Source organism: Neofelis nebulosa, chromosome 5 (genome assembly GCF_028018385.1).
Source record: "Neofelis nebulosa isolate mNeoNeb1 chromosome 5, mNeoNeb1.pri, whole genome shotgun sequence".
NCBI lineage: Eukaryota > Metazoa > Chordata > Mammalia > Carnivora > Felidae > Neofelis > Neofelis nebulosa.
The window spans coordinates 76,084,543-76,103,439 of NC_080786.1; the positions used below are offsets into that span (position 1 = coordinate 76,084,543).

At 55.8% G+C, this 18,897-nt stretch overlaps 2 protein-coding genes across 14 annotated transcripts; one reads left to right on the forward strand and one right to left on the reverse strand.

Moving 5' to 3' along the window:
• The first annotated feature begins 447 nt into the window (after nucleotides 1-447).
• Nucleotides 448-12,859, forward strand: VWA5B2 (von Willebrand factor A domain containing 5B2). 11 transcript variants are annotated; one of them, XM_058730669.1, is made up of 22 exons: nucleotides 515-944; nucleotides 1,226-1,297; nucleotides 1,457-1,487; nucleotides 1,636-1,845; nucleotides 1,931-2,101; nucleotides 3,977-4,208; nucleotides 4,376-4,533; nucleotides 5,059-5,190; nucleotides 5,407-5,531; nucleotides 5,938-6,093; nucleotides 6,557-6,667; nucleotides 6,746-6,954; nucleotides 7,044-7,155; nucleotides 7,659-7,844; nucleotides 8,813-8,984; nucleotides 9,075-9,391; nucleotides 9,901-10,090; nucleotides 10,193-10,546; nucleotides 11,333-11,470; nucleotides 11,561-11,641; nucleotides 11,721-11,944; nucleotides 12,031-12,859. In XM_058730669.1, the coding sequence occupies exons 4-22, from the start codon at nucleotides 1,707-1,709 to the stop codon at nucleotides 12,577-12,579; spliced, it is 3,756 nt and encodes a 1,251-aa protein (XP_058586652.1). In that variant the 5' UTR covers nucleotides 515-944; nucleotides 1,226-1,297; nucleotides 1,457-1,487; nucleotides 1,636-1,706; the 3' UTR covers nucleotides 12,580-12,859. The 11 variants fall into 11 exon arrangements, with proteins under 11 accessions (XP_058586654.1, XP_058586653.1, XP_058586655.1 ...); XM_058730671.1 differs by lacking the exon at nucleotides 1,457-1,487 and having other exon boundaries at nucleotides 448-944; XM_058730670.1 differs by lacking the exons at nucleotides 1,226-1,297; nucleotides 1,457-1,487 and having other exon boundaries at nucleotides 448-944.
• A 78-nt stretch (nucleotides 12,860-12,937) lies between these two features.
• Nucleotides 12,938-18,516, reverse strand: ALG3 (ALG3 alpha-1,3- mannosyltransferase). 3 transcript variants are annotated; one of them, XM_058730677.1, is made up of 9 exons: nucleotides 18,348-18,516; nucleotides 16,065-16,164; nucleotides 15,832-15,979; nucleotides 15,564-15,724; nucleotides 14,968-15,088; nucleotides 14,333-14,538; nucleotides 14,111-14,188; nucleotides 13,329-13,472; nucleotides 12,938-13,188 (listed from the first exon to the last, which is right to left on the reverse strand). In XM_058730677.1, the coding sequence occupies exons 1-9, from the start codon at nucleotides 18,436-18,438 to the stop codon at nucleotides 13,026-13,028; spliced, it is 1,212 nt and encodes a 403-aa protein (XP_058586660.1). In that variant the 5' UTR covers nucleotides 18,439-18,516; the 3' UTR covers nucleotides 12,938-13,025. The 3 variants fall into 3 exon arrangements, with proteins under 3 accessions (XP_058586660.1, XP_058586658.1, XP_058586659.1); XM_058730675.1 differs by having other exon boundaries at nucleotides 18,311-18,516; XM_058730676.1 differs by lacking the exon at nucleotides 14,111-14,188 and having other exon boundaries at nucleotides 13,329-13,471; nucleotides 18,311-18,516.
• Nucleotides 18,517-18,897: the final 381 nt, after the last annotated feature.

Sequence of the window (18,897 nt, forward strand, 5' to 3'; positions counted from 1 at the left end):
TACTGTCCGCATCCGCAGGAAAGGTGGGAAAGGTAGTACTGCAGCGATGGGAATGTTGGCTGCTTGGGGGTGGGCGGAACTCGCTGCAGTGTTGGGGGACCCCTACTTGGAGTGAGTGGTTACTGAAGTGATCAGGCAAGCAGAAGATAGCTGCAGGGATGGGGGCAGATTTCTGCACCGATGAAAGAGCACTTTGCAAAGAAAAAGGGCTGGCTTTGGGGGGCGGGGGGAGGGGTCCTGCGGTGATGAAGCACTGGGTTCGCTGCAGTGATGAGAGACGGTCACTGCACTGACGAAAAGCCTAGCCAAGGCGGGAAGTGGGGTGATACGGAACAGCTGGGGTCGCTGCAGTGCTGGGGGGGGGGGGGGGGCGGTGCGGTGCAGACTGAGCCCTCTGCTGCACTTGCAGAACGTTTCACTTCCTGAAGGATAGAAAGGGTGGGGCCTTGTAGGCCTGAGTCCCTCATCTACCGGGGCCTGTGAGGCGGCGGGGACGCGGTCCCCGCACTGCGGTGCCCGGTCTAGCTGGAGCCGCCGGGGTTTGCGCGGAGGCGGCACCGCGCCCGAAGCGGGGGCGGAGGGGCCAGCAGCAGCCCCGCCGCAGCGGCAGGCGGGGCCGGGGCGGGCTGAAGGGGCGGCCTTCCCGAGCGGGGGCGGGACCAGCACCCGCAGAGCCGACGCCCCTGCGCGGACTCAGATCGGCCGCAGCGGGAGTCTGGGGCGGGTGCCGCGCAGGGTGCCTGGACTGCGTGCGGCCCGAAGCGCGGAGGCAGACCTACCCACCGTGGTCCAGTTGTGGCGCCCAGAACTCCGCAGAGGACGCGACCGTGAGGCTGGGGCTGCCCGCGGGGAGGGGGACGACCCCTAGACCCTGCCTGCCGCATCCCGACAGCTCGGCTGTGGGGCCGCCCACTCTAGGCTCAGTTCTGCCAGGGTGGGGAGAGGTGGGTGCCCTAGACGGATTCCGAGCAATCCCCCTGCCCGGACACCTCTCCCGGTCTTGCATCCTAAAGACCCCCTCCTGTCGCTTCCCTGTCTCGTTCTTCCCACCCAATCCCCTCCACTCCGGCCTGCAGCCCCTCTCAGCGCTCCAGTCAGGTGAGGCGCTGGAGAGGGAAAGACTACGGTCCTTCTGCTCCCCCTCCCACCCCGCCCCTGCTGTCCCTCGCTGGGCTGGGGACACCCAGGAGGATGCTGGCCCTTTAAACCCTTCCTCCTCACCCAGAGCTGCTTCTATCTCGCCACCCGTGCCACTTCCGACAGCTGGCAGCCGCGGGGAGCCCCGGGGGGCCGGCAGGTACGGGGGCGGCGGCGAGGCCTGGGAGCGGGTGGTGGAACAGCTGTGACCCCCTCCCCCATTCCTACCCTCCGTCCCCGGAGGAGCCGGCGGCGGGAGTGCTGGGCGCTTGGAGCGCCAGTTAATCATTAACCCTCCGCTCCCCGGCTCCCGGAGCAGCCCGGAGCCGCGCTCCGCCCCGGCTTCCCAGGTAACCCGCGAGGATGCCCATCACGCGATCCCCCTCTTCCCTCCCCTCGCCACCTGTCCGCCGGGCGGGAGCCCCCGGCTCAGCCCCGCCGCGCTCCTCGCTGCCCGGCGTCCCAGTGCCTGAGTTCGATTTTCCCGGCGGCTTTCAGGAGGGCGGGGTCTGGCGCCCGTGACCCCACCCTGCGGACCCCTTCATCGAACCCCCTCCCCCAGGGGCGCCATGCCCGGCCTGTACTGCCCCTCCAGCTGGACGCCGCTGCCCCTGACTGACTCCTGGGTCCGGGCCTGCGCCAACGGCCCCTGTCTCAGCCTGCGGGCCCGGCTCACGTACCACAACCCGCAGCCGCAGCCGGTGGACGGTGAGGCCTGGGCGGGGCTCGGGGTGGCAGGGACAGGGGGCCGGGCGAGGTTCGACGTCACCTGTGCCCCCTGCCCCCGCCGCAGGCGTGTTTGTGTACCCGTTGGCGGAGGCCGAAGTGGTCTCGGGCTTCGAGGCGGAGGCGGCGGGACGGCGCGTCTCGTTCCAGCTGCAGAGCAGGCGACGCTCACAGGGCGCTTGCTGCCGCGCGCTGGGCCCCGCGTTGGGGGCCTCCACGCCCCGCCGCTGCGCGCAGGGTGAGTGCAGGGCGCTGTCGCCTCGCCCCGAAAGTCAGCCCCGCTCTGATTCCTGCACCCGCTCTGCGTCCCGTCCCTCCCCGCTCCCCCTCCAGCCGCTGATTTTTTCATTCATTGATTCATGGCTTTATTCAACAGTCGTGGACTAGGCACCTTACTTGCACCAGGTGCAGGGGCAATGTGACCCAGGCCTGACGCGAGGTTCGCGGCCTGGGAGACAGACGCAGCAGGGGGTCCACACGTCTGTCTCCTGAGCTGGAGCATTAGCTCCTGAGCCTGGGACTGGGCTTTCTTTGGACGTCTCTAAGCCCCAGCATCTCGCACAGAATGTGGCATAAGGAGGCTCAATGATTGCTGGGTGAAGGAGTGGAAGCCCATCCCTGTGCTAGGTTTTGTGGTTTGCACTTCATCCTTTCATTTATTTATTTGGACATTCATTTGATTCCTGCACATGGGATTTGCCATCCCCATAAGAAAGACAGAATCCAGTGGTGTTGAGAGTTGGTGTAGGTCCAGCAGACAGTGAGAGGCCAGAGTGAGCTCTGGGCTGAGGCCCCAGGAATGTTCCAGAAGGAAATGGAGCCAGCATTTGACCAAAAGGAAGAGTATGACTGGTGAAGTGGAGAGGAGGGAGAAGGCACTCCAGTAGGGGCGATGGTATAAGCAAAGGTTTGGAAGTAAATTGTACACAGTGATGGTAAATTAAATAAAACACCTCGTGTTTATAGCAATTTACAGTTCACAAAGTCCAGTCACTGGTATCACCTCATTTGAATCCAGAGAGGTATGTAATGCAACTGTTGTTCTCTATCCTCCTTTTATAGGTGTGAAAATAATACAACAGCCTCTTATGTGTCAGATGCTATGCATACATTATCTCATTTATTTCTCACCACAGTCTCTGAGACACAATTATGACCCCCATTTCATGGATGAGAAAACGGAAGCTCCTTAAAACAGAAGAGTTACCCAAGGGCAGAATTAGAAGTCACACTCAAAACCTGATCCTGTGCTCTCTCCACTGTATCAGGCTGTCCCCAAGCCTTAGCTAGTTGGGATAGAAGCCCCTTTTTTCCTTCTTATCTCCCTGTCTTCTTTCCTTCCATCTTTTTCTTCCCTTCATTTATTCTGCAGGCATTTCTCTAAAGAATGTGTAAATGATTATTGTGGGGAGATGAAGCCAAGTAGGGCTATAAAGGTAGCCTGAGGCCTTGACTGCCACTGCATACACGTGGCCATTTTTCCTTTAGTAGCAGCAACCCCCATGATTCCACCAGTCCCCAAATGAACCTAGGGGCAATGTAAAATGGTGTGCTTTGCATACCAGTACAGCTTTAAGTCCTCTAGCCAGCTTCCAAGCAGATTACAGCCACTGAACGCCTCTTGGGTAGAAAATTCTGAAGCCACTCCTAGTGGGCAGTGGGGAGCCCCTGACTGTTCATGAGCAAGGGATTTGTGAGCAGACTGGGTCCCAGGCTATGGGACATGTCAGTCCACAGGGAGGGTCCTGAGGAAGATGATACCCAAGGGTTGAATGGGCAGAGACAGGCAGGGGAATAAGGGCAGAGGGTATGGATCCCCTAGGATCTTGGGGGTGGTGTGGACATGCCCCTTCTCAGCTCTCTAATAGCAGTGATGTCACTACTCCTTTTCCTGATGACAGCCAGATCCTTCTGCTATCATCCTACCTCTGCTTTGACCATCATTTGGCTCATGCCTCCATTCTGCATCACCAACACATTAGCCCTGTGTCCTTCTAACTTTGTGAAGTCCCCCTTGCCTAGGCTCCCCTGACTCAGTGACTGCTCCCATTTCCTATTTCCCCCATCTCTTCTGCTTCCAGCCCCATCTGACCCCTTTTCTCACTCATCATAGGTCATCTTGTGTTGGATCTGGCCCAGGCCCGGTCCACACTGGTGCTGCCCACAGGCCTCATCAACGCGGCCGGCACCATGACAGTGACCCTGCGCAGCAGCCGGGAGTTGCCCTCAAGGCCTGATGGGGTGCTGCACGTGGCTCTGCCCTCTGTGCTCACCCCACTGGCCTCACCAGGCCCACCGGGGCCCCCCAGGCCTCCGGGGCTCTGTGACGACAGGTTGGGCCTATGGTGATTCTCTTCGTCCCTCCCTCGGCTTCTCTGGGTCTAGTGCGGGTGAGGGGGCTTTGGTAGGGTGCCCTGGGGGATGGACAGGGTGGGGAAGGGCTGGGCCATTCATCCAGAGGGGCTAGGGGCCTTGGTGGTGGGCCCGTGACCCTCCTCGCGCTCCCTTCCAGCCCTACCAGCTGCTTCGGGGTGGGCAGCCCTCAGGAGGAAGGGCTGGCCTGGGAGGAGCCAGCAGCCCCTCCGGATGTGTTCTCAGGCCCTGCCCGCTGCCCTGCCCCGTACACCTTCTCCTTCGAGATGCTGGTCACTGGGCCATGCCTGCTAGCAGGTGGGTGCCCCTCCTAGCATAGCTGACTAGGAAATAATAATTCAGGGCTCAGGACTGGGAGGAACACAGGAAAAAAAGAAAACAAGGACCTAAGTCTTAGGAACCTCCAGTTTTGGTAGGAGCATCCCCTGGACACTTCTACACAACACCCCCCCCCCCCAGGTTCGTCAGTGTCATTTATTTATACCCCACTCCACTCACCAGTGGGAAGAAAGGGATTAAATTGAGACCAGTCCAAGTGATGAAGTGGAGTTTTCTTGTGTAAGAGGTGGGGGAGGATGCTAAATCAGCTGGCTGCTGTATAACTGATCAGCCAGAAACAGAGCTGGGAACCTACCTCTCAGCTCATGAAAGCAGGCAAAATCCCTCCCCTTGTCCATGCAGCCCTCTAGATTAGGCGCTAAGAGCTGAGCTGAATCAGTCATGATCCTTGCCCATACCACTATTGTTTGGGAAGGTGATGTTTGTGCATTAGTACTGGCTTGGGGTGGGGTGATCATCTCTCCCTGCCTCTCCCTCCCTCAGGCCTGGAGAGCCCTTCTCATGCTCTGCGGGCAGATGCCCCACCTCATGCCAGCTCTGCAACCACCATCTGTGTCACATTAGCAGAGGGCCACCACTGTGACCGGTCATTGGAGATCCTGCTGCACCCCAGTGGTGAGAGACTGGGACACACAGTGGGCCAGCTCTGACCTACTTCAGGACCACTTGGATAGCATTTTTCAAGTACAGATTTCTGGCTCCCAAGCCAGGTGGACGGAGCCATCTGTGAGGGACGTGCTGGACTTGCAGGGTCCTCCTGGGACAGTGGGACCGAGCAATTGAGGTCCAGAGACAGGGACTTTCCTGACAACTATATCCCTTTTTCCTTAGAGCCCCACCAGCCACACCTGATGCTAGAGGCCGGCAGCCTGAGCTCAGCAGAATATGAGGCCCAGGTGAGGGCCCGCCGGGACTTCCAGAGGCTACAACGAAGGGACAGTGATGGGGACCGGCAGGTATGGCTGCATGGGGTCCTGGCCTGGCCACTGACCTCTCACTACTGGCTGCATTTGTGCAGGAGGAACAGTTGGGCAGTTGTGTGTGTGTGTTGCGGGGGGGGGGGGGGGCTTTTAGCAGGACCTCTTAGTAGCTGCTAAGAGGGCAGCATCCCAGAGGGCTGATGAGTATTGTCCTAGGAGGGCCCATGCAAGTCTCCCTGGAGTGTGTCTCAAAGGATGGAAACTAGGACTGATAGGCAGAGGACAGCCACCTGCCTCTGCCCTCACCTTTATTCGAATGACCATAAAAAGGTGTTCCCTCTGAGTGTATTAGATAGAAAAAGGCCCGAGGGCTTGGTCCTGCTGCAAGCCCCGGCAAGAGTTTGCACTAGGGCACAGGATGACTTGGGGCTCCGATGATCAGGTGTGGTTCCTGCAACGACGCTTCCACAAGGACATCCTGTTAAACCCCGTGCTGGTGCTGAGCTTCTGCCCGGACCTGAGCTCTAAGCCTGGAAACCTGGGCACAGCCACACGGGAGCTTCTCTTCCTGCTGGATGGCAGCAGCATAGCGCACAAGGCCTGTGGGGCAGGGTGTGGGTGGGCCTGGGGGCTGGGTGGGGCAGTGGGTGTGCGGTGGGCTGGGGGCAGCCTCTCACAGACAGATACACGCATGAGCGCGCACGCACACACACACACACACATACACACACACACACACACACACACACACACACACACACACACATCCCTCTCTTACTTGTACGTACATGTGTCTCTCCCAGATTCCAAAAGCCTCTCTCGCACATGAAGTTACCTAATCCCAAAACCAAGGGTTCCCATACCCCACCAGGGTCTCTCACACACTCAGTCTCCCTCACTCTCCAGGTCTCCCTCATAGTCAATCTCAGACATGCTGGGCCTCTCCCACACCACCACTTCTAGCCCCTCATTTTCACACAGCATGGAAAAGGCAGGCAATCTGGAATCCCTACCACTGCCCACAGGACCTGTTTCATGCTGTCCTCCCTGGCCCTCCCCAGGATGCCATTGTTTTGGCTGTGAAGTCACTGCCACCACAAACGCTCATCAACCTGGCCATGTTTGGCACGTCGGTGCGGCCCCTCTTCCCAGAGAGCCGGTCTTGCAGTGATGTGAGTACAGTCCAGAGATTGGGGCCCAGTGAGAGTATATCAGCCTGGCACGGCCCAAAGCATGCCTTTTCTTTCCAGGACACTGTGCAGCTGATCTGTGAGAACATTGAGACCCTGCAGGCTGAGAGTGGTCCCCCAGATGTGCTGGCTGCACTGAACTGGGCCATGGGGCAGCCCCAGCACAAGGCCCGTCCTCGGCAGCTCTTCCTTCTGACTGCTGCCTCGCCCGTGGCTGCTGCTACCCATCAAACCCTGGAGCTCATGAGGTGGCACAGGGGGGCAGCCAGGTATGGGGTGGGCTGAACCAGGTGCCTAAGATTGACCCCCACTCCCAAGGGGCTCCTGAAGGTCACAGCTGCTTCCCTTCCCTCATCAGGTGCTTCTCCTTTGGGCTGGGGCCTGCCTGCCACCAGCTGCTCCAGGGGCTGTCTGCCCTCAGCAGGGGCCAGGCCTACTTCCCAAGGCCTGGGGAGAGGCTGCAGCCCATGGTGAGCTTGAGCCTGAGCCCTGTTCCCTACTCCTAGAAGTCCTTCTCTCGAGTTACACTGAGCCTGAAGCAGAATCCAGTCAAGTCATGGGGTCTCCTGGCACCCTTGATCAGGACTTCTCCTCCCCCATTCCAGTTCCTCCCCTCCTTTGAGACGCCAGTCAGGGGAGGAGCTGCTGGTGATGCTATAGCATGCTGCAGGAGGCCAAAGGTGTGGGGGACATGACCTCTGACCACTCCCAAATCTCATTCTGTTTTGTCCTGGTACTGAGCCATATCCTCAACGAATCTTGCCTCATCCACAGGGCATGGCTCAGGCCAGGAGACAGACCAAACCCTTGCTTGTTCCTACCCCTAATCCTTCCCTTGACCCCAGCCTGACCCTGCTCCCCTCAGCCTAAGGGCTGGGCAGATGGCATCAGTGGAAGGGTAGCCTTCCTGCTCTGTGGGCCTCCTGCTCTGTGAGCTCTCTCTCCCATGTCTTCCTCTGGCCACTCCTTACAGCTGGTGCAGGCTCTCCGGAAGGCACTGGAGCCTGCTTTGAGTGACATCTCTGTGGACTGGTTTGTGCCTGATGCGGTGGAGGCACTGCTGACCCCCCGGGAGATCCCAGCACTCTACCCTGGGGACCAGCTGCTCGGTTACTGCTCACTCTTCAGGGTGGATGGCTTCCGGTCCCGTGCCCCAGGGGTAGGCCTGGGCTGGGGTGCGGGTGGTAGGCCTGGGATGTCTAAAGTCCCTGCATCTCTTCAAAACTCTTCTTCCACTCCCGGTGCCTCTCCCTGCCAAGCTCTTCCACTGCACACTCGGCTTCCCCAGAGATCACACCGGGCACCCCAAAGTGGCTGTAGTCTGCCCCCTTCATGAGGTCTCCCACTGAATTGTCCCATAAAGTGTTGCCTTGGCTTTTACCAAAGGTCACTAAAGCACACAGCCACGGAAAGCAGCTCTAGAATTTGCCGTGAAGGTTTTGTTGAAACTTTCTAGGTTCTTCACACAGTGCCCTAAGGAAAGAACCACCTGGATTATTTCCTGTAATATTCAGAAACAGACAGAGCATAGTCTAGATGAAATCTCAGATCCCAACTCTAGTGTGTTCTAACCATTTGATTTTGGGCAAGTCACTTAACCTCTCTGAGCCCATTTCATCATACTGATTTTTGTCACAGGGTTGTTGTAATTGGAGGTCACAACGTGCACACTCTTGGTAGGATACTTGACACATAGCAGGAGTTTAAGAAATGATTGTTGTTGCTGGTTCTCTAAAGTAGGCTCCACGCCCAACGTGGGGCTTGAACTCACAGCCCTGAGATCAAGAGTCACATGCTCTACTGACTGAGCCAGCCAGGCACCCTGAAATGATAGTTATTTTTATTATGAAAAGCTTTCTTTCTCTAAAAGAACTAAAGATGCGATATAATGGAGTGTTTGCCCTTTTGCCTGCCTGCCAGGAAGCTCAGGGCCAAGCCTGAAGCTCAGCCACAGCAGCTCTATTAACCTTATGGTTAGCATGTATGCTTTTCCTTCCTTAGTACTAGGCTTTCATTTCTGGTTTATTAACTTTATTGCTTTTTGTGGTGAGACATCTTAAATCCTGTTTGGAAAGAGGTAGCATATAACTACAGTCGGTTTTTTCTCTAATGATTATCCCTCTCTAGGGCCAAGAACCCGGCTGGCAGAGCTTGGGAGGCTCCGTGTTCCCATCCCCAGAGGAGGCACCATCTGCCACCAGTCCTGGCACTGAGCCCACTGGCACCTCGGAGCCGTTGGGAATGGGCACTGTGTCAGCAGAGCTGTCCAGCCCGTGGGCTGCTGGGGACTCAGAACAGAGTGAGTACCTGGGTGTAGTGTGTGGCTGTGTTGGAGGAGGAGTGGGCCATGGGAGGGGCCACGGCTGGGATCCATTCTCTTGCCTCCCAGCAGGTACTGATGCTTTGACAGACCCAGTCACAGACCCCGGACCCAATCCCTCCTCTGACACAGCCATATGGCGCCGCATCTTCCAGTCATCGTACATCCGGGAGCAGTATGTGCTCACTCACTGCTCTGCCAGCCCAGAGCCGGGTCCAGGCTCCACAGGCAGCAGCGAGTCCCCTGGCTCCCAGGGCCCTGGCTCCCCTGAGGGCACTGCTCCCCTGCATCCCCCTTCTCAGCAGGGCTGCCGCAGCCTGGCCTGGGGAGAACCTGCAGGTTCCCACTCCTGCCCCCTGCCTCTACCCCCAATGGCTCCAGTCAAGGTGAGAGTCAGTCCACCTCCATTCTATGTACCCAGCAAACGTTCATTGACCATCTGCTATATGCCATAAATTGTGCCGTGGTTACTATTAAGTCCAGCTGAAGAGATACATGGGTAAATCTACAATGATACCATGTGACATACAGTGGTGAACACAGGGATATAGTATTATGGGGAGAGTCAGAATCAAGATGGCTAACACTGTTTGAGGGAGTCAGGAAAGCAAGAGTCACGTCTGGAAGAATAAGTAGAAGTTAGCCAGGCAAAGAGGAAGAAGACATGAACAAAAACAGAGACAAACCTCTACTGAGGTTTCTCACAACCTCAAGTGAGAAACCAGGCATGGAGTGAGATGGCACTGGGAAGGGGGCCGGAGGCCCTGAGTTTGGCCTTGCTCCTAAGGCTGGTGAGCAGCCATCCACAGTTTCAGACAAGGGTACGTGGCCATGCATGTGTGATGGCCAGGAGCTCTGCATTCCTTGACCAGTGGACCACACTTCTTATGTGCAGCCTGGGGCCTTGAGTGCTGAGGTGCTGGGTCGTCGACGCAGAGCAGCTCTGGCTGGCCGGAGCCTCTCATCTCCCCCGGGCCAGGTGAACCCAGTCCCTGGCCGTCCCCGGCACCCCTCTCTGGGCATAGCACCAGATGGGCCAGGCCCTGAGTCAGGGCAGCAGCTGGGACAGGGCCTGGATGACTCAGGTAAGGGTTGGATGGGGAGCTGGGTTCTGACACCAAGGAGGTCCTGAGAAGTAGGGCAGAGGGTACCACACCGCCCCTGCCTTCACTGCTGTCTCTCTCCAGGAAATCTGCTCTCCCCGGCCCCCATGGACTGGGACATGCTGATGGAACCCCCCTTCTTATTCACAGCTGTGCCCCACAATGGGGAATCAGCCTCTCCAGCAGTGGAACTGCCTCCTCAGGCTCCACGCTGCCACGTGGTGATCCGAGCCCTGTGTGGGGAGCAGCCTATGTGCTGGGAGGTGGGTGTTGGGCTAGAGACACTATGGGGACCTAGTGATGGCTCACTGCCTCCGTCACCCCCTCAAAGAGAAAGTGCTTGGGACCAAGCACTCCATCGGCTGACAGCAGCCTCCGTGGTCCGGGACAATGAGCAGCTGGCTCTCCGTGGAGGGGCTGAGGCCATGGCTGACCAAGGTGAGTTGCTGGTGGGCCTGGGCAGGACCCAAGGAGCCTGTATGGGGCAGCAAGTGACAGAGGTATAGGTCTATGTGTCTGGCCACTATATACCTCATCTTGTTCACAATTTGAGGTGGCCCACTCACCTCAAAAATAATAATAATAAACAGGGTAATGGAATAATAAAAGAAAGTGGAGAATCAGGTTATATTAAAGATGTACTTGATGACGTTCTGTGCCCTTGTGAGCATGGGTCCCCAAATTGGCAAGCTTCCTAGCAGCCAGCACAGAGCGAAATGTGATCTTGTTAATGACTCACAGTGCCCATAACATAAAAACTAATCTGCCATTCAGGAAGAATATTAACATCAAATAGTTAAAATTTCAGTTTTTCAGTTGCACTAGCCACACTTCGAGTGCTTAACACTCTCGTGTGACTAGTGGCTGCCATACTGGATCACGCAGATCTAGAACACTACCTTCACTGCAGGAAGTTCTGTTGGACAGTGCTGAATGAGTGGACAGGAAAGGCACCACAGTCAGTGCTTCCTTTGGGTGCTGTACAGAATGTTCAATTTCTGGGTGGCCGGAGGGTCCAGTCCTGCTAGGAGCTGAGGGTTCAGCCTAACCACTTGCCAAAGTTGGGGAGTCCGACCTGGCCCCAAGAAGGAACTCTACTCTGTTCAAAAGTGGACAGAGGGAGAAGCAATGGGGAACACAGATTTTTCTCTAAAGCCCCCTGTAGGAGGGGGCTGGGGGAAGTGCAGCTGCTCCCGTTCAGCATCCAGCTCCTTGCTTTCACAGGCCATGCCCGGAGGTCCTGGCTCCGAGCCCTTCAGACGAGCAAGGTCAGCTCTGCCCCTTCCTGCTTCACCTGCCCCGTAGCTGTGGATGCTACCACCAGGGAGGTCCTACCCTCAGCCCTGCAGGTGCGGAGCTCAGGTAGAGTCCCTCCTGGGTGACCTCTCAGGTGCTGGCCCTCACTTCGCTGGCCCCCCTCCTGGTTTACCCCCATCTCCTGTGCCCTTACAGAGCTAGCTGAGCCCCCAAGCACTTCTGCCTCTCAAGGCCAACTAGATGCAACTCCTCTGCCTACAGCTGTCCACGCTAAAGGTAACACTCAAAGTTGGGGCAAGGGCAGGGAGCTACGAGGCTTAGGGACTACCACTGGCACTGACCGGCTCCATTGCAGGACTTCAGGGAGGCTCTGTGGTAGGTGGCTGGAACCCAGACCAAAATGGCAACTCCAAGTCAGTCACCAGAAGTCCTCATCGCCTGCCCCCCCAGCCTCCCTCTAGGCTCAGCCTGGGCGGTGGGAGGGCCAGAGGCTCTGACAGCCACAGACTCTGCAGCACCAACCGGGGCCAGGCTGGCGACAGCAACAGTAAAGGCAGCGACCACGACTACTTGCCCTTGGTGAGGACTCGGGAGGTGGAGGGTGGTGCTGCCAGGGCCAGGGCACTGTCTCAGCTCACTTCTCCCCCCACCTCCTCTCTCCTCAGGTGCGGCTGCAGGAGGCACCTGGCTCCTTCCGCCTAGACGCACCCTTCTGTGCAGCAGTACACATCCCTCGGGAGCGCCTGTGCCGCGCTTCACCCTTTGCTGCACACCGCGCCAGCCTCAGCCCCACCTCGGCCTCCTCTCCCTGGGCACTTCTGGGGCCTGGTGTTGGCCAGGGTGACAGTGCCACGGCCTCCTGCAGCCCGTCCCCCAGCTCAGGCTCTGAGGGTCCAGGCCAGGTGGACAGTGGACGGGGTTCAGACACTGAGGCCTCAGAGGGCACAGAAGGGCCCGGAGGTGCGGACCTGCGGGGCCGGACCTGGGCCACCGCCGTGGCGCTCGCCTGGCTGGAGCACCGCTGCGCTGCTGCCTTCGGCGAGTGGGAACTGGCAGCAGCTAAAGCAGACTGTTGGCTACGGGCCCAGCACCTACCTGATGGCCTTGACCTAGCTGCCCTCAAAGCTGCAGCCCGGGGTCTCTTCCTGCTGCTGCGCCACTGGGACCAGAACCTGCAGCTACACCTGCTGTGCTACAGCCCCGCAAACATGTGAGGGCTGCCCACGGCTCTGGCTGGCGCTGCCCAACACACTCAAGTCACTGCCACCGGGGCCGGCTTCTCGGTACTGGGAGGGGCAGGCCGGTATCCACCTGACCCCTACTGCTTCTCATCCCCTTCCCAGAACCCCCCTGCCCTCACAGAAAGTGCCTGCCTGTGCTCTCTCCTACTCCTCCCATCCCATGCCTCTTCCCCTCTGAGCTCTGTGCAGTGCGGTGGAAGGGTAGAGAGCCACAGTCCCCAAATCCTATGCAATAAAGTGCCTCTTAAGACTGCCCAAGTGAGTTCTTCATCTGTAGTGTGTGTGCCCCTCATGGCTTGGTGTAGGCACCTCCATGTAGGCTGCACAGCAGTGGGCTTGGTAAGGTTTATTGGGAAAGGCATAGAGTCTATCCCCATCCAGGGTCCTAAGAGTGGACTGGAGGGGAAGGGAAGTGGATCTCAGTGGGCTTTCTTGCTGTGCTGGATGCTCCTGGGGAACGGCTGGGGGCCCAGCCAGAGCTGCAGCAGGATGACAGCATGGCATATGTGCAGGGCGGCAGAGCTGCAGGATGTGGAGGGGTATGTGTTCCAGGAGAGCTCAATGAGGCCCAGCACCAGCAACCTGGAGAGGAGAAAAAAGCTCAGGTTTTGCCCAGTTTCTAGACCTGCAGCCCCGTAGCTCGCTCCCAACCCTCCACAGTCAGCCTTGCGACGAGGAGCTCCCTAGCCCTTCCCACTCACCCAGGGTGTCCCGGCCAGTACCTGAGCAGATGTGTAAGCCAGCGTGCAGGCGTGGCCCACAGGAGGTAGGGCAGTGTGTGGAAATACCAGACGTAAAACTGGTAGTGGAGGGAGCGGCTGAAGCAGATGCCAATGAAGTTGGAGGTGAAGAGGGTAGAGATGATCTGTATGCAGTGGTCAAGGCCAAGGGCAGGAGCAGAAGGGGCAGGAATTGGGATGGGGGGGTGGTGGGGAGGGGAGGAGGGGAGAGGGAGGTTCCAAAGCAAAGGGGCAAAGTTTTGGGGTCAGATAGCCCCCTGGCCCTGCCATTCCGAGATGCATACTTCTGGACGAATTTTTTAACTTCTCCAGACCTGTGCCTCAATCTAATGTGGACACGGTAATACTGGGGCTATAAGGCCCAGGGAGTTTAAATCCATCACTTACAAGCTGTGTGACCTAGGTAAATTACCTAAACTCCTCAATGCCCTGATTTTGTCATCTCTAAAATGAGAATAAAACAAATAAACAAACAAAACCCTCCCTATTTCAGAGTCTCTTGTGAGCTTTACATGTTAGAATGTATGTAAATCTCTTAGCACACCAGGCAGAGTGAGTACTCATAATGGTAAATCAAATAATATTTAAGATTAAGAATAAAATACACTTAAATATGTAAAGTGCTCTCCTCCATGAACAGGGCCTGCGGCTATTACTGGCACCTCCTTTCCCTCCCCCAGGTCACCAGGCACCAGGGCTAACAGACCAGGACCCCAACTGTACCTGGAGAGGGCAAGACTTACCTTCCCATGATTTAAAGGATATGATTGGGTGTGAGGGGCTGTGGTGGAACCTTCCTTTTGGAGGGATCCTTCAACAGCGACAGGATACTTTCCCCCGTCCTGGGGAGAAGCCATTCAAACATTTATCAAGCCCCCATCCTAGGCCAAACTCTAGATTCACCCCCCATGAACTTCACGTCTCCCCCAAGCAGGCCCTACACTCCTTGCCCCAACTTGACGCGTGACACTGCTCCCCTTTCTCACCTGTGCCACTTGCAAAGGGCAAAGAGCAAGAGCAGGGTGAGGTGGGCGGCCAACAATGCCAGGTGGAAGGCACGATGCAAGAAGAGGGCCTCAGGCAGGAAGCGCCAGTTTACTGTCCAGCGGAAGAGAAACTGGCGGCCAAGGTCAAAGGAGCGGGACAGGTAGCCAATGGGGTTCTCCAGAAGGAAGGGCAGGCCCAGCACAACCTGAGGATATGTGTGATGTCAGCAGAGCTGCCCAGGCTCAAGTCCAGCCTTCATGCTAATCACCAAGGGGAGTGGACAGAGGGTGTAGGTCTCAGAGGTTCTCAAATTCCCACCAGGAATAGCAGGAAAGCCAGCCTCCTCATCGAGACCAGAGTCTGGGGCCAAAGAAGCTGAGAAGGCAGGTAATAACAGTGTTTTAAGTTTAGATTCACCAAGTCATAAATGGGCAGAACGAGAGAGACCCTCAGAAACCATATAGTTCAACACCCTTATTTTATAGCTAATAAAAGTAAAGCCCAGAGGTAACGTTGCCTAGTCCAAAACCAACTCCAAAACCCTGTCTGTTAGCTCTGAGGAAGTCTCAACGATGGAAGAAGGCCAGAGAATGGCCTCCTCTTCATTAGAAAGGGGAAGGGGTGGAAGGGGTACCTGAAGGACAGCACAGATGCCCAGCTTGGGGAGGGCTCCACGGAAGCCAAATTGCATGAGGAGAAGAAATAGTAACCCAGGGGCGAAGAGTAGCACGTTCATCTTCACAGAGACTGCCAGGCTAGGGTAGGGAGGGGAGAGGAAGGGTGGAGATCAGCTCCAGGGCCATGTATCCCACCCACACACACACATAGCAACTCCTCCCCTCCCCTGCCACTAAGCTCTGGGATGGGGTCCACCCTTAAAACTGCTGGAAAAAGGATAAACCAGCCTGGGAGAAGACTGAGAGTAAGGAGCAGATATCAAGTCTCTATAACCAGACTGAGCCAGCAAATACATATTTACAGTATTCAGAATGTACAAGGGCCAACTCCAACAACAGATGCTGTCTAGAGGGAACAGAGGCTAGGAACAGGGTATATGTTCTTGAGGGGTGGGGCGGAGACTTTCTACAGATCCTAGACTTGTCCAGTGGGACCCTGACTGACCCATATATTGTCTGGTTACTCCCTTACTCCCTCCGCTGCAGAAAACTGGGGGGGGGGAAATGATGGAAATACAGAGTAAGAGAGGGGGGAGAAGGAAGGGGTGGTGACCTGAAACAGCAGCAGCCCCAGCCCCAGCGCTGGGCCAGCAAGAGGTTGATACTGAGGAAGAGCAGCGCCATGGCCACTGGGTCATTGAAGAGCCGCAGCACAAAGATGGAGTGGACACGGTAAGAGGCACAGCACATGAAGAAAAAGACGAAGGGAGGTACCTGAGAAGTGGGACAATGGGGAACAAGGTCAGCTCACCAACCCTGAGACATCCCGACTCCCCAGCACAGCCAGTTGGGGCCGCCTGTTCCTGGTAGCATGGACTCACCTTGCAGGTCTGGTGGTAGATCAAGAAGACAAGCAGCAAGGTGGCCAGGTAGAGCACAGCAAAGATGTGCTGTGCCATGCGGATGTCAGTGCCCCTGCCAGTGGCATAATACAGCCCCATAAAGATGTACACAAAGCCAGCTGGGTACCTGAAAGAGGAGTCTGGTTCAGACTATTCAGCCTGATATCCAGTCGGCCCCTCATGTCCTCACTGAACCTGCTATCCCCACTCACACAAGAGGTCCAGTGTCACCCTGCAGTTGGGTATAGTCATAGGTGCCATTGATGACGCCCTCCACCTGGGCCATGTAGGCCTTCCAGTCAATCTCTGTATCTGGAAAAGGACAGAAATGGTGTGGTTACTTCCAAGTTCAGAACTTGTCTGCCCCCCCCCCCCACATCCACCCATCAAAACAGAGTCCCAGGGGCGCCTGGGTGGCTCAGTCGGTTGAGCATCCAACTTCAGCTCAGGTCATGATCTCGCGGTTCGTGAGTTTGAGCCCCGTGTCAGGCTCTGTGCTGACAGCTCAGAGCCTGGAGCCTGCTTTGGATTCTGTGTCTCCTGCTCTCTACCCCTCCCAGCTTGCACTCTTTCTCAAAAAATAAATAAATAATTTAAAAATTTAAAAAACAAAACAAAACACAGAGTTCCAGCTCATATCACAACTCTTATCTAACCACCTATCTGACATTCTCTGGGTGAACCCAAGCATCTGCAACTTGTCTGTAATTGAACACAACCATCCACTCCAAATCTGCTTCCCTTCCTAGGTTCCATGAATGGCACCATCACCTCCCAGCTGCCTAGGTCACAAACCTGGGTAACATCTCTGACACTTCCTTCTTTCTTATTTCCAACACCCAATCACCAAATCCTGCCTATTCGTCATCCTACATGACTCTACTATCTCATCCTCTTCTGCTATTACATATTCAAATTTGGACCGAACACAATTTCTAGCCTCAATGATGCAACAACTTCGTAATTCGTTTCCCAGCTTCCACTTTCACCCCACAACATATTTCCCACCCTGCAACCAGAAAGTGCTTCCTATAATAGAAATCATGTTAGATCTCTCTGCTTAAAACCCTTCGATGATTCCTCAAGGCTCTTAAAATAAAGACCAAACTCTAGGGGCACCTGGGTGGCTCAGTCGGTTGAGCGTCCGACTTCGGTTCAGGTCACGATCTTGCAGTCCGTGAGTTTGAGCCCCGCGTCAGGCTCTGGGCTGATGGCTCAGAGCCTGGAGCCTGCTTCCGATTCTGTGTCTCCCTCTCTCTCTGCCCCTCCCCCGTTCATGCTCTGTCTCTGTCTTAAAAATAAATAAATGTTAAAAAAAAAAAAAAAAAAAGACCAAACTCTATTATTCCCATTTTTAGAAGAGGAACCTATGAATTAATGAGGTTAAGTGACTCGTTCAAGATCAGTGACCTAGGAAGGGTAGAAATGAGATTAGAACTCCATGGGTCCTAAATTCTTAACCACCATGCTAATTATCTCCTTAACACAACTTACAGACTGTTTCAGGATCTGGTCTCAACTTCTGCAATCTCTTCTCTCACTACCACCTGAACTTGATTTCTATCTATTCCAGCTCTAAAAACATTCAGTTTCTCAAAGGAAGCCGACTCTCTTTTGACTGAAGGTTTTAGTTACAGGGCTCTGCCTGCCTAGAGTGCTCTTTCTCCTCCCCTTTTCTCTATTTCCTCAACTGGCTAGCTCTTAACCTTTCAAGGGGGACTCTAGAAAGCCTTCCTTAACTCAAGTCTGATGTAAGTGCCCTTTTGTGTCCTTTATGGTACCCTTACTACTATAAGGAGTATGATGCACTGTAATTTTCTGCTAACTCACTTTTGTCCAAGCTCACACATCTAAATAGGGAATGTGTCTACCTTTTCCACCACTGTACCCTTGGCACCTAGCAGTGTTAAGCATGTAATAAACATTCAATAAATATGTGCTGAATTAATCATCTTTAGCAAGAAAGCTTTCATTCAGCCCAGTATCTAGATTCAGCCTGGAAAGGAGCCCCCAATAAGACCAAAAGGACTCAAGTGGTCACAGATTGCCATTATTGACAAACGACTTTTGAGACCTCAGAAGTGAACAGATGAGAAAATTGAGACCCCACAGGGGAAGGGACATGGACAAAACCACAGAGGCATGAAGGAGCAGCAGTACATTAACTTGGACCCAAGCCTTTGATTGATTTCTAGGCTGGTCTATTTTCTTAATCTGGCAGGCTGTATGTTCAGGGCAGAGGGCCAATCTCTAGGGTCGCCCCTTCCATCATGGGGGAGGGATTAAGATAGCGTTTGGTTTTCTGTGGAGCAGGCTTGGCACCTGGGTAAAAATTACGGTCTGCAATTGAAGACTGCTTGGATTTGAGGGCTAGATTTCAGCTCCGAATCTGGGTCCCAGTTTAAGTAGGGGGTTCGGGTCCCTCTCCCTACCCTCCCCTCCTCCTCGGCGCACTCACATGCCACCCTGTGAATGACCCAGAAGGTGATGCCCACCTCCGCCAGGCAGAGGCAGGCGGCCACCAGCAGCGTGTAGCGCGGCTCCAGCAGCAGCAGGCGCCGCTCTTGCCAGGCGCGCCGCAGCCATTGTCCGCAGGACCCCGCCGTTCGAGCTAAGGGACCTCCCCGGCCGCGTTTCCGTAAGCCCGCCGCCATCTTGACGGTGCGTCGCTCGTATTGGCCCGCCACCCCGGAAGCCCAACCCTTCTGCACTTAGGTTCCGCTCCCCACGCGGACCATCCCAACCGACTGATAGCTAACCAGTTTCCAGTGTCCTATTTACTCCACTAAAATTTACTTCTTCCACCTCTTTCCTGATGGACTTCACATTCCATTTGTGCAGGAACAATCTCACTCCTCCGTACATGCTTGATTCTGGGCACACAGGTGCTAAAATAGATGCAACAGAAAAGCAACATTCCTGTTCATGTCCTCCCCCACTTGGCATCACACTTCGTCTGTGTTTCATGCCAGTCTCTCCTGGAGAACAAGACCTGTGTCCGCGCCCCTCCCGCCTCCTCTGTGAGCCTTTAGGGTGCTCAAAACT